The sequence below is a fragment of the Dipodomys merriami genome, unplaced genomic scaffold, assembly GCF_024711535.1.
Source record: "Dipodomys merriami isolate MVZ:Mamm:240054 unplaced genomic scaffold, mDipMer1.0.p SCAF_511, whole genome shotgun sequence".
Classification (NCBI taxonomy): domain Eukaryota; kingdom Metazoa; phylum Chordata; class Mammalia; order Rodentia; family Heteromyidae; genus Dipodomys; species Dipodomys merriami.
In genome coordinates this window covers 691,333-708,406 of record NW_027206082.1, presented here as the reverse complement: position 1 = coordinate 708,406, position 17,074 = coordinate 691,333, and the positions used below count along the sequence as shown (strand labels likewise).

The 17,074-nt window shown below is 45.6% G+C and overlaps 2 protein-coding genes across 8 annotated transcripts in view; one reads left to right on the top strand and one right to left on the bottom strand.

Annotated features, from left to right (window-relative positions):
• Positions 1 to 7,499, top strand: part of Fbxo25 (F-box protein 25) — a 30,219-nt gene extending 22,720 nt beyond the window's left edge. For 4 of the 7 annotated variants that reach the window (XM_069998344.1, XM_069998346.1, XM_069998343.1 and 1 more), the window contains exons 9-11: positions 1,933 to 2,076; positions 5,616 to 5,642; positions 6,321 to 7,499. In XM_069998344.1, the coding sequence (XP_069854445.1) occupies positions 1,933 to 2,076; positions 5,616 to 5,642; positions 6,321 to 6,410 (261 nt within the window). In that variant the 3' untranslated portion in view covers positions 6,411 to 7,499. The remainder of the gene's footprint in view (positions 1 to 1,932; positions 2,077 to 5,615; positions 5,643 to 6,320) is intronic. The other 3 variants (XM_069998348.1, XM_069998347.1, XM_069998349.1) reach the window with 2 other exon arrangements.
• A 6,454-nt stretch (positions 7,500 to 13,953) lies between these two features.
• Tdrp (testis development related protein) overlaps positions 13,954 to 17,074 on the bottom strand; it is a 32,695-nt gene continuing 29,574 nt past the window's right edge. The window contains exon 3 of the mRNA XM_069998342.1: positions 13,954 to 17,052. Within this exon, the coding sequence (XP_069854443.1) occupies positions 16,695 to 17,052 (358 nt within the window). The 3' untranslated portion in view covers positions 13,954 to 16,694. The remainder of the gene's footprint in view (positions 17,053 to 17,074) is intronic.

Below are 17,074 nucleotides of genomic sequence, written 5' to 3'. Positions count from 1 at the left end.
GACAAGGCCAACAAGGCACTGATTCAGCTCCTGGTGTGGCCATGAGATTCCATTTCAGAAAGACCACAAATAAGGGTTAGGAGAAAATCATTGACGGAGAACAATGAGGAGGCACAGAATTAGGAGAAATAACAAGGCATAGTTGCTCTTGTGTCTAAGAACTAACGTCGCAACAGTGCTCGAAGGATATAGACGTTTCTACAACATAGCCTTCTTTTTTCTTTTTCTTTCTTTCTTTCTTTCTTTCTTTCTTTCTTTCTTTCTTTCTTTCTTTCTTTCTTTCTTTCTTTCTTTCTTTTATTTTTTTTTTTGTATAGTCTAAGACTGGGACTGGCCAGGGGCCGGTGGCTCACGCCTGTCATCCTAGCTACTCAGGAGGCTGAGATTGAGGATCGCGGTTCAAAGCCAGCCCGGGCAGGAAAGTCCGTGAGACTCTTATCTCCAATAAACCACTAGAAAACTGGAAGTGGTGTTGTGGCTCAAGCAGTAGAGTGCTCGCCTTGAGCTGAAGAGCTGAGGGACAGCGCCCAAGCCCAGAGTTCAAACGCTACAACCGACCAAAAAAAAGACTGGGACTAGAACTCAGTGCCCAGCACTTTTACTTATTGGCTAGTGCTCTGCCAACTGAGCCACACCTCCAATCCCAGGTCCTCTCTGTTTTTCAACTATCCTCTTTTAAAAGCTTATTTGAAACAAGAATTCCTCATTGACTACATCAGAATTTCCCAACAAAGTCATCACAGGGCATGACTGAGTATGAGTGATAGTTTTTAATAATAAAAGCAAAACACTCTGCAGCAGCAAACCTCATCAGAGGCATCATTTTGCAAATAAGAAAGCTATGAAAATGGTTTGTTCTCTATGTGCAACATACACATGTGATTTACCCAGCTGTGTGCTTTGCTGTCCCGTCACAAGGCTTTTGTGCAGCTCACTACAGCCAAGTTTGGGACATGATTATTTCCTTACAAGGAAATCCATACCCTTTCCCGGCCCTAGCAGCTCTTGGTCTACTTTCCATCTCTGGATAGCTTTGGTCTGGATGTTTGACATGAGCCAAATGATAAACACCACTTACAGTTTTATGACTGGCATGTTCCCTTAGCATAATGTCCTTCAGGATGGATGTGGTAATAAGGATAACTCCATTCCTTTTAGGGCTAAATGAAATTTTACTGTATGGGTAAGCTGTGTTTCATTTTTCCATTCACCAGCGATTAGGCATCTGGTTTGCTTTCGCTTTGCTTCTACCTGTTAGGATTATTGTTGCGGGAACATGGGTTGATAAGCTTGTGAATAGATGCATTTTATTTTCTCTCAGGTGGGTTCCTAGGCCTAGAGATGTTGGTTAAATTGTAACTATGTTTAGCCTTTGGATGAATGGCAGACAGTTTCCCACCGCGGCTACACCATTTTGTCCTCTCCCAGCAGTACAAGGTCCCAGTTCTCTATGCCCTCCCCTGCATTGTATTGTATTGTCTGACCTTTCTGATTGCAGCCACCCTCATGGTACAGAGTGGCATCTCGGCACTCTCCCTAACAACCAAAGTGGCATCTCGGCATCCTTTCTGGCAGACTGATGTCTTCTCATGAGTTCATTAGCTGTGTCTGTGTCTTCTTAGGAGAAATGTCTTTTCAAGCGCATTGTTCATTACATAGTTTACACAAATCCTTCATCAAGCATAGGATACCTGTTATAGTAAGTATAACAGTATTACAGAGCCAAGTCTTCAGATCTGTTTCCCAGCTGCTTGCTATCATACAAATATTCCAAGATTTATTTCACTTGTCCCTTATTGACTTAATACAAGTAAGTTTAATTACAAATAACAAATGCTTCATGCACTACACTGTCCTAAAAACAAAAACTAAGTACCTAGTATGTATTCTGAAAATTATCTTCTGATTCTAAACAGAATTTTGTTTCTTTAGTTTTGTAGACATTTGATCCTTTCAGAAAAAGGTCATATTGAATGGAAGTTGATGTATTTTACACTTCAAAAATACTACCCAACTAAAGAGCAGTATGGAGACACTTTGCATTTCTGTCGGCACTGCAGCATTCTCTTTTGGAAGGTAATGCTTTTAAATAACTCTTGGAATTAGCGGATTGGAATATGGTGAAACACACTTTTCACTTCTATTTCACATGGAAAGGTAAAGGTAAGAATGGGAAACACTATTTGTAATGAGAAACTTAGATACATTGTACCAAATCTTAGGAAAGGGAACAGGGGCCCATAAAAGTGCATACTTGTGCTTTGGGTCAGCAGTGAAAAAACCTCAATGCTGTGCTCCCCATTGTAAACATGGGTACCAAGAGACATGAAAGGACTGTCTGCTCCTGGGCAGAGTTCTGGAGCCACACACCCTGTTCTGTCACAAGAGGAAGATTCATTTCCTCATCTTCACATGCTTGGCCTCTGGTAACCCATCTGGAAGACTGGTCTGTCATATAAAAGGGCCAGGATAAGCCTTGATCCTCTTTTTCTCAAAGCCAAGGGTCATAAGGAAACATCGTCTTGAAACACTTACCTCATTTAGGGGATTAAAATAAGACCTTGGCACTGGAGGATCACATCTGTAATCCTAGCTACTCAGGCAGGTGTGATCTGAGAATCAAGTTTCAAAACCAGCCCAAGGAGACAAACCCCTGAGATTCTTATCTCTAATTAACCAGCAAAAAACCCCAGAAGTGGAGGTGTGGCTCAGATGGTAGAGCATCCTTGAAGGAAAAAGCCAAGCAGGAGTTAGAGGCCCTTTGTGGAAGCCCCAGTACCAACACACACACACACACCACTTTACCAGTGCTATCATTACTCATTTGTAAGGTTGACACTTTAGTGGAAAACTTAATCTTTAGCAGTGTCCTTCTCCCTATCACTTGTTATGTTTCTGACCTCACCACCCACCTCTGTCTCTGATGATCACACACTTTCCGTAGTCACAGGGAACCAGGGGGCCAGTTGGTAGACAATTCATGTTGTGGGCACATCGATAATGAATGTACCTGGAATCTATTCCACAGTTTGCCTGACATTTGAGACCTCACTATGGGAGAAATGTTGGGTGAGATGCTCTGTACCTGAACTGTACCCGAAAGTCCCCTTCATTGCTGCCCCAAGCCTAGAGGAGGCTCAGTTTCTCAAGGAGCCTCAACTTCTAGGTTTGGGGACATGAAGCTTTTGCCAAGTAGAAAGCATAAGATATGTTTATCTTCAGTTGTTTAGTTTGCGTTACATTGTTCCTTATTTGTCATCTAATGGGTCGTAAGGCAAACTATAGATTATTAGAAATGAGACAAGAGCTTTTAATTCTTTTCAAACTTCAGTATAACAGTGAGACTTTTATTTTTAGACTCCAAAGCAGATAGCTTAAGATACTGAGGTTTTCTTGTATTATTTTATCAGTACCAGAGTTAGGCAGCGTTAAGATAGTAGCTGCTGGTACCTCCAGCAGAAAATAGCTTAGGAAGACCATTTCTTATGACTGATTTACTGTTTTGTGTCGATGTGTGGCCATTTTCTTTCTCAAAATGTTTTAGTTATGTGAAACGTCTTTACAGCAGTACAACTGTTCTTCAGAATGCTCTCTCTTGACTAGGAACGTCTTCTGTCCAAATTAATTCTGAGTGCTTGTGGTGATGGATAGATGCACGGAGATGGACTTCCTCCTCTCCTTATCTTAGTCATGGGGCTCAAACACAGATAGATGGCCAGGCTCTGGTGGCTCACGCTTGTCATCCTAGCTACTCAGGAAGCTGAGATCTGAGGATCACGGTTCAAAGCCAGCCGGGTCAGGAAAGTCCGTGAGCCTCTTATCTCCAATAAACCACTAGAAAACCAGAAGTGGTGCAGTGGCTCAAGCTGTAGAGCACTCGCCTTGAGCTGAAGAGCACAGGGATAGCGCCCAGGCCCAGAGTTCAAGCTGCACAACCACCCCCTCCCCCAACACACACACACACACACACACAGGTGCCTATAGACAGAAGAGGTTCCGTGTGTGGAGCCAGGTCCCACCCACTGTGGTATCCATTTCCTTGGGACTAGGCTACTTTCAGAAAATACATCCAGGACTGTTATTTCTCTGAATCATTCAAGGCCCTGAGAACCACAGGACATGTCTTCTGCTGTAGAGCCAAGTAGATGATATACTGTAATGTCTAGATTAAATGAATACTTTCAAGCACATTGTTTTATACTGTAGAGATATTAAAAGTAATGGTATTTTCATGGGGAAAAATGTTGTTGATGTGATAGAAAACTTTCAATTTTGTATGCGATGTAAACATTTTTCTTGGAACAATTCCCAAGAATATTAAAGTGCTCTATCTGCTAAGTAAAAAAACACAAGCACATACTTTCTCCTCAGTTTTTGTGTTGCTTGGCAGTATAAGAATGTGTTGCTTAAGTCTCCTGGAATATTTAAGCTCTGATTTTTTTAAATAGAGATGTTGTTTTGCTCTTTCCAGAAGAATCAGCCTGAAAATTCTTGTATTTAGTGGCCCATTATATGATCATGTTTATAAAAATCCAAATCCTTCCTAATGAAGAGTGGCAGGTGGTCAAGGTCACAGAGCGTCCACTTGGCTCTGCTTCTTCACCCACCAGCCTTCCAGAGGCTCAGTACCTTCTGTTTTAAGTGTAGAGAAGATTACTTTCCTACCTTAACTCCTGTACTGTTCGGCTACTCCCTTCTACCGCATTATGACCCATGATGCTCACCAAGGCCAGCAGCCTGTCTAGAAAGCACAGACTTGAGTCTCAAGCCCAAGCCATCAAAGCCTCCTAACCCCTGGAGATGATGTGGTGGGCTTCAGAACAGTATCTAGTATGCCTTCCAATGAATAGTGGTGGACCAAAAGGCTGTAGGCTAATCAGGAATTAGGATAATTAGGCAGTGGGGGAGAGGTAGCTAGTTCTCACCTGAGCCCAGGTGGGGGCAGGAGACCAGTGTGTTCTGCACCATCTCGGCTTGTACCAGGTCTGTGGTTGCCACATTTGACAGTGCCACCCTGTCCTTGTGGGGCACCTTCCTCTGCTCCCAGGCTGGTTTTTATTTGTTTCAGCTTTACAGTATTGGAGCGATCATTGTTAACTGTCTACCTGCCTCTAAATACCAGGTCTGTGGGCCCCACCCAGGTCACTGGGCACTGTAAGAGTCAGTGTGCGCATGTTTCCACCCTAATCCTTGGTCTCCAACTATACAAAACCGGGTAAACTAAGGAAGCCAGGACTAAGACGTAGCATTTCCACGCCCCTTTCTTGTCTTAGCCGTTCAGTCGCTAAAAGAGAGGGCTGGGGACCTAGCAGTGATCCTGAGGCCGTGTGGGTGTCGGGAGCCAGTGTGGCTTCCTCAGTTGTCTATTTGAGAAACCTAGAGGAAATGGAAATATTTCTTCTGATGTCTTCAAGTCATAAAGCATTTGGTTGGGGTGTCTGGTGGTGACGTGTGTTTTCATTCTGCCAGACTTAGTTTCCTGGTATTTAGTTATTTTCACAGACAATATACCTCAAACCTAAAAACCTAACTACATCTGGCTCTTTCTAATGGTGATTTTCCCTTTTTCCTCCACTGGCTGCATTACTTGCTGACTCTTTCTTCACGATCTCAAGGACTACCATCTTGCTTGGTTGTTCAAGGTACTTCCTTTTGCCATGCATGCTGTTCTACCTTGTGCACTGCCCTCACCCTGAAGATCACAGGCTTGCATAGGTCTCAGTGCCCACTGGCGATGGCACACTTGTCCCTGAAAGCTGACCTGGGAGTCACACCGCCTCAGTGTGGTCTGGAGGAGGCCACAGACAGCATAGCCCACTTACCCTCCTGAAATGGTGTCAGTTCTTTCCATAAAATGTGTTTTGTTTTGTTCCTCGTCACTGCTATAAAAATATCGTTTCTGCTCCTTAATTTTTGTAACTGCCACCAGCTCCCTTGCCACCTACTTTAGGAGCAGTGCTTATGGGGTCCCATCTGCCCTGTCTCTAGACAGGTCCCACACCCATTCCCTGGGCCTGTGCAACAAAGGAAACCAGGTTATCTGGGACCAGGAGGCAGGATGCAGAGGGGCGGGCTCTTGGGATCCAGATACCAGCAGCTCCTGCATTCCACATAGGCTGACTCCTAATGCTGCCTCCTGTCCCACCGAGCGGGTCCCTGGGGGCTCCTGAACACTGGGGCTGCCCTTGTAACTGTTCCCAGCCCAGGCATCTGTGTAGTGTAAGGCCAGGGTCCACTGAATGAATTGCTGATGATCTCTCTGGAAACTTGGCTGATAGTGGTGACAACGCACCCTAACCTGCCTTTTTTCCTCCCCGCAGGACTCGGGCCACCCCTGCACTGCTGCTGACCCTGACAGCTGCTTCACGCCTGTGTCCCCACAGCACTTCATCGACCTCTTCAAGTTCTAACAGCCACCCTCAGCCCTGTTGTCGTCTCTGAACTTGTACCTTGTGTTTGCTGTGCATAGCTTGTAGTAAGTGTTCTCTGTGACCAAAAGCAACGGTGGAGCCTGTGTCTAGCAGCATCTTTGAGGCCTGTACTTCTAGAAAGAACCAGAAAGAAAATGGGGAATGTCCCTCAGCAACTGTACAGTAAAATCGCACTGTTGTATGCTTCCATCTTTCAAGAATTGAGACACTGCAAACTGTTTGTACTTTCTGAAAACTTTTCTTCTAAGCATAGTAAAATTTGCAATTTTGTATATTTATAGGTATGGATCAGAAAAAGATTTTTGGATTTTCAGCCCCACATTCTGTGCTGAACTGACCCAGACAACCAAGAATATGCTTCCTAATTGTCAAGTGAGGATATCCCATCCTGAAGTAAAGTAGATGGAGAACTAAACAATTAACCTTGTAAATACATTGTGCAGAATATTTATTTTTCCTAAGGTATATTTTCACAGCTTCATTAGCTGTACCCACATATGCCCTCTCTGTGCTCAAAACAAATGTAGGGAAATGGGGGCATGTTCCAGTCACTTGGCTTGCAGATGACTGCGCCATCCATAGTCAGCAGTGTTTGGTCTCTGTCCCTTCCAGGTGCCTCTGCCCTTGACTGGGCTGTGAAGCCCAAACCACAGTACACCCTCTGCCAAGGAATGGGGAGCAGTCTAGGAATGTCTAGGCCTGACTTGTGTAGGAAACACAGTAAACCATGTTTATCTGCTGATTCAGCTTCATCAGGTATGAATCTTGATGAAAAATGTGTTGTCCTTAAAATGTTATTTTATTTTTAAATAGTGCATGTCCATTTTAGAAAAATTTGAAAATAAAGTTGTATAAGATACAATTAAAATCACACTTATTTCTATCACACAGAGATAGTATGCTTGCTAGAAAGGATATGAAAAACTATCCCTCAGCTGCCATTACATATGTATACTTTCATTTTTAACCAGGTGGGAAGACCTAACCATCACTACTTTAATATTTTCTTCTAAGAATATTAAATTTTGTAGCCACATATCTATAAATAAATATGAGAAATATTTTGGATTTTCAGCCTCACATTTTGTGCAGACCTGACATAATGGCCACGGCCAGCTCCTTATTGTCAAATGAGTCACAACACACACACCAGACCTCCACTTGTGCATGGGACTCAGTTTTTCATAAAACCAGAAGCTTCATGTCTGCAGTTTGATAACTAGGAGAATTTGCCTGGATCTTAAACACCACTTGAAAATATGGTTGCAAATACTCTTCCCTGTCAGAGGAGCCTCAGCGGGCAAGTGACTTGGCTTTTCTGACTGTCTGTCAGTGGCCGAGGAGTGCCACACACGTTCAGGCTGCATGGTGCTGTTTCAGTAAGTGGGGACTTATTGTGAGGGCTTATTGTGAGGTTTAACATGCTGTCTTGAATGGCTCTCAGTAATTTTATGCATCTTTGCTTTCTTTCTTTCTTTTTTTGTTTTTGGCGGTTGTGGCACTTGAACTCTGGGCCTGGGCACTGTCCCTTGGCTCTTCAGCTCAAAGCTAGTGTTCTACCACTTGAGCCACAGCGCCACTTCAGGCTTTTTTTTTTTCTTTCTGTTTATGTGGTACTGAGGAATCAAACCTAGAGCTTCATGCATGCGAGGTAACCACTCTACCACTGAGCCACCTTCTCAGCCCCTGTCTGCTTTTAGTATTGTCTTTAAAAGTTAGCTACTCAGGAGGCTAAGATCTGAGGATTGTGGCTCAAAGCCAGTCTAGGCAGGAAAGTCCTTAGGACTCATTTCCAATAAACTGCCAAAAAGCCAGAAATGGCATTGTGGTTCAAGTGGTAGGGTGCTAGGCCTAAGAAAAAAAGCCCTGAGTTCAGGCCCCGGGACTGGCACACATACATACAGAATCCTATTAACCTCCTGAAATTTCTGTTCTGTCTCCTAAGTAGTCATAACCTTATTGTCCGATGCTATTCGTCTGTGCTGTGCAGTCACAACTGCTCTAATTTGTAGAAACAAGATTCAGGGGGGAAAAAAATACTGACAGTATAGGGAGGGTTCCAGTCACATCATTCCATTCCATAGGCACATCTTCAGAGTCCAGCAGCTCCAACAAATCCTGTGTGTTGGTGTGCTTCTACAGGTGAGCATCAGTTACACGTGTGAGAAGGCTTACTTTGTTGCCTGCAAAAGCCAGAGAGAGGTGGGAGCAGAGGCTTTTAAAATTCAGGCAGCACTGGAACATTGGGGGCTGTTTACACAGGTCAGCTGGCACCAGGCCCACTCCAAGGCATGAATAAGCACAGGTTGTTAGAGGGCCTGAAGAAAGCAGGGACAACCATTCTCACTGAGTGCATTTATTTTTTTGTCCTGGAGATTTCCAGACACTGAGAGCAAGACTGGAAAGTGAGAGGCTCCCTGCCTGCAGCGACTGCCTGTCATTTGTCCCATCCCCCTAGTCAACAAACGTGTGAATCTGAAGGCCAAGTGTCCTCCCAGCAGCATGTCAGGGTGGACGTGCTACCAGCCCACCGCATGGTACCCTGTGTCTGCATATGCATGGTGTAGGACTATACAGAGTCGCATACACAAGCTACATACACAATCTGACTACCTACTTTTTGGTTTATGTGCTTCTTATAGATTCAGATTCTCATAAAGATTTTTGCATTTTGATCTTGTATTCTACAATCTTGCTGAAATATCTGATTCCTTACAATTTGTGCACAAAACAAGCAGTTTCACTTCCCACTCTCAGTATAATACCTGTTTATGGTTTTTCTTGCTTGACTTCTCTGGCCAGTACCTCAACTGCTGAGTAGACATATCGAGAGCCGACTCCTTGCGTTGGCATAATTAGCTATGTGAGGGGTTTTTGTGTGGCTTTTGCTATTGTGGTTGCTTTCTCCTGCTTCTAGTTTATTAAGAGCTTTTACTATGAAAGGGTGTAAGATCTCATCAAGTTTTTTTTCTACATCCGGTTGTACATGATCTTTTCCTCAATTCTGTGAGTATAGTACAGTGTGTCACATCAGTTGGGCATTTTGATGCATCTTTACATCCTTGGGACAAACCAATGTGCTGTTTAGTTTTGTTTGCTAGTATTTAGTTGGATGTTGATACACGTATCTTCGCTGGGGACCTGAGTATTCTTGTGATGTCTCCATCTGGTTTGGGCACCAGAATAATGCTAATTCCGTGGAGAGAACTTGGACATATCCCCAGGTTATGTTAAAGTCTGACGAGGTTCAGCTTATTTCTTTAAATGTTAGCTTTTCTTTGTTGGGAGTTCATAGGCTTGCTCTGGCTGTTTTTTTGTGGTCCAGCCTTGGAAGGATGTGTTTGGGGGATTTTTCCGGTGTTCATTCACATCACCTTTTTCTCTTTTTATCTCTATGTAGTTGCTCTTACATCCCCTCCAGATTGCATCCTCTGGGTCTTTTTCCTCCCAGCCAGAGGGTTATTGGTTTGGTTCACCTAACCAACTGTTGCAAGTGGCACTGTGACTCAAAATGGTAGCTTTGAGTGAAAGAGCTCAGGGGCAGGGCCCATGCCCTGAGTTCCAGCCCCATGACCCACAAAAGAAAAGAGAAAAAGAAAAAGATGAGCATCACTTGTTGACTTTGACTACACTGTTGCTTTTCCTTGCTGTAATTCCTCCACTTTGCTGGCTTTGGGCTGTTCTTTAGGCATGAATGTAGATTGGTTTAAGATCTTTGAATGTCTTTAAAGCAACTGCCCTTTTACCACAACAGCTTTTGCTGCACCCTTTATGTTTTCAGTTATCACTAGAGTGATAATCTGCTGGCTAGGAGTGTGTTAATTTCCAAATACTTAGGGATTTATCACTTTCTACTATTTATTTCAATCTACTGTAACAAAAAAATGCATTATTTCAGTCTCTTAAAATGTATTGAGACTCTTTGTGGCCTAACACTGTCAGGAGGCTGTTCCCCGCACACCCACAGTGTGGTGCGTTCCGGTTCCTGACATTTGTCTCCATGACAGAGCTCTCTCCCCTCACTGTAAAACCATTCATTTCTCTCTTCAATTCTGTCAGCATGGTGCTATTCATGTATTTGGAGTGCTGTTTGCTGCACGTGTTACCTATCAGCTGGCTGGGGGCCTTACACTACCTAGATAGAAGTCGTGAGTAGGCAAGGAGGGTGCTCCTCTAGTTGCTTTTTGTAATTCTCAGGTTGTGGCAGCAGCAGTCAGCAGTCTGCACTGCTTTTTAGTGTTACATAGCTCTCATATATGTGCCTTGGATGCTGGAATCAGTGCTGCAGTGGCAAATACTACAGCTATACGATCTGAAATGTCTATAAATACTCAGCCCTTGACAGTGGCAGCTCATGTTACATTTGGCCTTGGTGCTCGGGGCCCAGCTACTCTCCAGAACTCTTCCAGCAACCAGAGCCAGCTATCTATTCTCTGGTTCTTTTACAGCCTTCTCTCTTTCTTCAGCCTCTACTCTCTTCTCTCCACTTCCACTGTTCCTCGTTGTTTCTGTTGCTTCTATCTTCTCATCTTTGTCCTGCCCTGAAACTCTTAACACTGCCTCTCACTATTACTGTTGTTGTCCCCTCTCCTTCCGTATTACCAGATTAGCTCACTGTACTAATAATGATCGAAACTAGGGAAGAAAATAAAGAGAAACCTTTTAATAAGCTGGATGTTCAACACCACAGGCAGCACAGATGGTGTCTTCTGGCTGGCTCACCAGAAAAGGGGTAGGCATGCAAAGGAAGGACTATGTTTACACCGGTCACATGCCTCTTGCTGGGCCACTGGGGGAAGCAGTCCCCTCTCTGGCTTTGGTGGAAATGGATCCAGGTTCACTGAGTACAGCACAGCTTCTGATGGCAGAGTAGCACAGGCATAGCTGGGAATGTGCGTCTAGGAACCAGAGGGGTGCTTCAGTTCCAGGCAGCTGTGTTTGCTGTAGAGCTCCCTCATGGTGTCCACAGACAATGTCACGGCAGCTAAAGCACCAGGGAAGGGTCTGACAGCTCTCAGTAAGCTGTGTCACCCCAGACCCTCACAGCTTGGCTTAAAGGAAAAACAAACACTACCAGGGTTTCTTAAGAAAATGGCTTATTATTTATTAATAGAGTTAGCTGCTTGCTAGTGCTCCAGGGAGAAATGGGCTTCTCTAATCTGCCTCAGGTGTATGATTTAAACATATGTATTTAACGACATGAAGGTAAATTTATTTCATGTTGTTAAATAAAACACATGTCATGGGATTGGCTTCAACGTAATTCAGAAAGGAGACTTTTGAAACCCTACTTGTTGGAGAAAGGACAAGAGTTGTTTTGGTTTTTAGGAAGTTACTTCTGAAAAAAATTTTCTTCTTTTAAAGAATGAAGTATTTCATTACTTCCACCCCATCCATATTGGACCAGTTTTCTTGAAAATTGTCTGAACTTTGTAACTTTTGAAATCATAAAAACATTTCCCTAAAACTCCAATACAAAATTTAACTTTGTAAGAAAATTTTATGCTAAAAACAATTCCAAAGGGAATAGTGTATCACTGAAATAAAAAACCCACTAACATCCCTCCTCTCATTGGTGACTCTGAAATGCCTGGACAACACAGACATTCCCAGATACGTAAGCTGGTGCCTCACAGAAGGGCACCTCCTGGGCCTGGAGCCAGTGCCCACATCATTCAGCACGACGTTTCAAGGCAGTGGAGATCATCCGTGAGCCAACCCCTGACAAGCCTGTGGTTCCAGGGTGCACCCATCAGCAGGAGCCTCCGTCAGGTGAGCTGCAAGGTCCACGCTTCCCACCAGCAGAGCGCATCAAGCTGGAGAGCAGACAGCCACTGTTCATGGGCTGGCAGGCCACTTGTCCCTCACTCCCTCTCCAGCGGCCTCTGCATGGACTGCAGAAAGCTGCGGCTGGAATGCCTTCCTCCATATTTACATAACACATGTTCCCTAAACCACTCAGTGTTACGTTAAAAAAAAAAGTGGCTTTTCTCTGCCACTTAGGTAGCTCTTACAGCTTCTCCATCTTTCAGGTTCACAGCTTCTTCCTCAAAGAGGAAGCACACTCCGAGATGCGTCATGGGCTGGGCTGGGCCGGGTGGGCTGCATGGCCTGGAGCGCCGCCACGGCTCTCTACCCACTCCTCCATTTACTGACAAAACTAACCGCTGGCAGAAACTGCATGGTCGTGCTCCTGCCTTAGCTAAAATTACTGTTTACTCCAAAGTTATTCTCCCTCTCTAGTGTGAATTCAGGCACTTAGTAAGAGCAGAGTCCTTGTGTAAAGGGAGTGCATCCACCTGGCTTTCCCTAACTGCCTAGGCCCTGGGCTGTGAGCAACATCCAAATGCCACTGCTCCCGCAGCAAAGGCGTGAGGTAGCCTCTTATCTTGGTTGGATACTGTTCTTCAGGTCAGTCCTTCACAATGATTAATCAACCTCAGGACTACTTTGAGCCTTTTTAAAAAAGCTATTAGAATTGGAAAAAAATCACTTTCTCCTTATACCAGCCATGTAATGCATTCGCAACATCTGATGTCAACAGAGGGAGTGGCCATCTAGGCAGACAGCAAGTGAACACGAGTGGGCAGCTTTAAGACCACTGGAAGAGGGAAGGATGGAGATGGCTGCTGCCAGTGAGGCTTGCAGGAGGCTGCTGAGATACGCCCACCAGTGAGGGCCGGAGAGTGGGGCCTGCGGTACTGTGCAGGTCCAGGGAAGGGCAGAGAGCAAGTCTGACCAGGACCACAGAGAAGGTGAGTGGCACAGTGGGCCTGTGAGGAAGGGACCGTGTGGCCCTGTTCTTGCTCCTCCTTTCTTTTTTGTTTTTTTTGGGGTCCGGTCGTGGGGCCTGAACTCTGGGCCTGGGTGCTGTCCCTCAGCTCTTCAGCTCAAGGCTAGCGCTCTACCACTTGAGCCACAGCGCCACTTCCAGCTTTTTCTACTTCTGTGGTGCTGAGGAATCGAACCCAGGGCCTCAGGCATGCAAGGCGAGCGCTCTACCACTGAGCCACCTTCCCAGCCCCTCTTGCTCCACCTTTCTGTTCCCAGAAAGACAGGTCCAGTTCATTTCATTGTTGATCCTCTCAAAAAGGCCTGGATCCAAGAGGGGGTTATCTTTTGAAAAAGTAAGAATGGCTGGGAGGCTGTCTGTGGCTCATGCCTATGTAATCCTTGCTACTCAGGCTGAAAACTGGACTGCAGTTCAAAGTCTGTGGCATGAAATCTCCAGTTAACTGGCCAAAATGCTCAACTGGATGTACAGCTTAAAAGCCCTGAACTCAAGCATCAGAACACACGCATACACAGAGCTAATAATTGTGTAAAAAATACAGTACAGATTGTTTTCATTTTATGTTTTTCCTGAGGCTGAAGGAAACAACTTGCTTTCACACGGAAGTGTGCGAACACAGAGGCAGACTCTGATGGCCAAGCTACAGGTACAAGTAGGCCCGGCCACAGTGGTCCCTAAGCCACAGCTCAGGAAGCTGCTTGAACAGGCAAAAGAAACATGGGGACAACCTGGGGTGGAACTGTTTATTTATGAAAATGTAAATATATTCTCTGCATCTTAGAATGAGGTTTACAAAGTCAGGAAAGTGCCTAGCATGGAGTGATAAGTTGCTGAAAGCAGAAGTCAGTAATGACACAAACTGATGAAAAGATAGAAGCAGGTCTTCCATTTTTGAGTCCTGGTCCCTCCTGAAGCCTTCTGCATTCCCGTGAGGACACAGAACACGGTGCTGGATGCAGCCACAGCAGCTCAGGTTCGCGCCACTCATTCCAGCCAAACCCCATAAACGCACTTTGCTGTCCTTTCAGGACATTTTCCCTGAAAGCAAAAGTATTTATACTACAAACCAGTTATTTTAACCAAAACACAAGGGTTACTTTTTCATTAACATAGGTAGATGAAAAAATTCCGATTTGCCATGCACATTCTAGCAGCAATCTGGCTCTATCTTGTGCGTTCTTTGGGGGGGAGTGGGGGCAAGGGAAAGGCTGGTCCTGGGCTTGAATTCAGAGCCTGGGCAGTCCTTTAGCTCCCCACCCCCCCTCAAAAGTCTAGTACTCGGGGCTGGGAAGGTGGCTCAGTGGTAGAGCGCTTGCCTTGTACGCATGAGGCCCTAGGTTCGATTCCTTAGTACCACATAAGCAGAAAAAAAAAGCCGGAAGTGGCGCTGTGGCTCAAGTGGTAGAGTGCTAGCCTTGAGCTGAAGAGCTGAGGGACAGCGCCCAGGCCCAGAGTTCAAGCCTCACGACTGACAAAAGAAAAAGAAAAAACCAGAGGTGGTGCTATGGCTTACGTGGTAGAGCACTAGCCTTGAGCTCAAAAGAGGCTCAGGGACAGTGCCCAGAACTGAGTTCAAGACCCATGACCGGCAAAAAAAAGAAAAAACAAGTCTCACAGACTTTCCTACCTGGGCTGGCTTCAAATTACAATCCTTTAGCTCTCAGCCTTCTGAGTAGCTAGGATGACAGGCATGAGCCCCAGCACCCCGCTAGCATCTACTTCTGAGGGCCCGTGTGAGGACCTCTGCCGGGCCCGTGACAGCCGCAGCTGGGTTGTCAGCACAGCATGCTGTAGGCACCTAGCACTCAGGACAGGCACAGTAAGGGGCCACTGGCTCCCAGAGCTCATCCACACACGTGCGTGTGACACTGCCTCCCAGTCTCAGAACCTTAGTAGTAATGGCAGAGTGGACGTCTGTGTCATACATCATTGCCTCTTCTAGAGAGACGGGGGTTACAGCCGTGCACCCAATGCTTGCCTGAGAGTATGCATGATTCCCTAACTCAGTCACTGTACTACAAATTATAAACCTCCTTCTGTGTTATCAAACAAAAGGAAATCTACACAATTTCACAACTTCGTGATTCTAAAAAATTTTTATTTGAACACCATTTAAAGCATGTCCCCCTCTGAAGACTCAGTAAATGAGCTCCTCTATTTTAAAAAGACAGTGGATGCATTGAAGGTCAGGTAGAAGGACAGAGGGAGAGGTGGACGGGTGGATAAACATCTGTAGCCGTAGGCAGCTACAGATGACAGATGACTCTGTCCGTTGTTCTATTGAAGAGGCGTCTTAACCCACTACATTGCATGTTGTACATCCCGTGGAACCACAGAACCTTTGACCCTCAAAGGGCACAGTGGGCACACTGGAGGAACCAAGGGCAGGAGAGCGTTGCTTCTAGTTCCCCTGGGAGAGGAAATGCACAGCGTAATTGGAGGCTTTTGTCTTTAAACAAAACAAAACCAATAAACCTCTTCCGTCAAGCCACTCTCACCTAAGAAATATATGCACCAACTGCTGCTAAGCAGCACCCTGCATTGGGCCTGACACATGGCATGACAGAGCCAAGGATGTTTCTAGAGAAACAGGCAGAGCAAGAGACAGTAGAGGCCATGATCCCTGCCCGTGGGAGAGAAAGGACTTCCTACTGACCCACGGAATGTCAGTCACAAAATGGTCCTTCACTCAGCAAACTAAACCTGGGAACAAGAGGCACTTCAGTACGTTACATGTTTTAACTCCGTGATGAATAAGCTAGTGGTTTCTAAGAATTTTTTAAATTATCAATTTTTTAAATTAACGGTCACCCGCACTTGATAGCATTTCTTTATAATATCTAAACTGAAATAAGACAGCAGATTTTTTGGAGACAATACAGGTCAGTGTTTAAAAGTTCAAGAGAAGAAGTACTAAACCCCCCAGAACCTTCTACGGGCACTCGGGAGGCAGCACCAGGCCTGCCATCCTACCGCACGCAGCCTGGGCTGCCCAGCGTGTAATCTGTTCACATGTTCTTTAATAGGAAAAGCTTAACTTCTGGGTTACACAGAGTCATGTGGCTTTGGAAGATGCACCTGGTGCTCTGGCAGCAGGAGAGGGAGCCTCCGCTGCCACATTTTCAAGTCGAGCAGCATCTGTCACATTCAGGGGGAAGGCGACAGGTCGTGAAAGACAGTGACCGAAGCCAGCTTCACTCTGTGGAGACATCAGGTCATTTCGCTATCACTGGACAGCATGAAAGATGCTTATGTCCAGCCAGGTTCAGCAGATATGGACATGTCCAAGGTAAGGCAAACTAACGCCACCAGGAGCCACCACGCATGTGGTTTCCAGCGTGACTCTCAGGCACTCTACGGACTGCTAGAATGAGGGAGGGTTGGGTGACTTAATGGTGTGCTAGCAGAGGGTCGTTAGGCCCAGCAAACCCTAAACTAAAGGCTAGACAAGCATAACAGGGCTCCTCTGCTCACTCCACCTCCTCCACCGCGTCCGTCAGCTGGCCCTTGCTGTGTCGCCGAATGCTGACCAACTTCCCCGCCGACCGGAGACTCCAGCGGGAGCTGCTGGCTGAACTGGACAGGCTGGTATACTTGGTAGAGCCCTTGCTGTCACCATCCCAGCCAGGCCAGGGTGAGTGGCTACTCCCCAAGTCAGGGTGAGCAGCATCCACATGGGCCACCACATCTTCAGAACTGAGTTGGGGGGGTTCCCAGCCTTCCATCTCATCTGGTTTTCGAGACTGGTTGTTCTGTTTTAAAACCAAACTGTCCCAAAATCCAGATTTCTTCTCTGCCTTCAACTCTTCTTTAAGTCGTAAGTTAGTTCTGTAGGAAGTGAAAGAGTTTA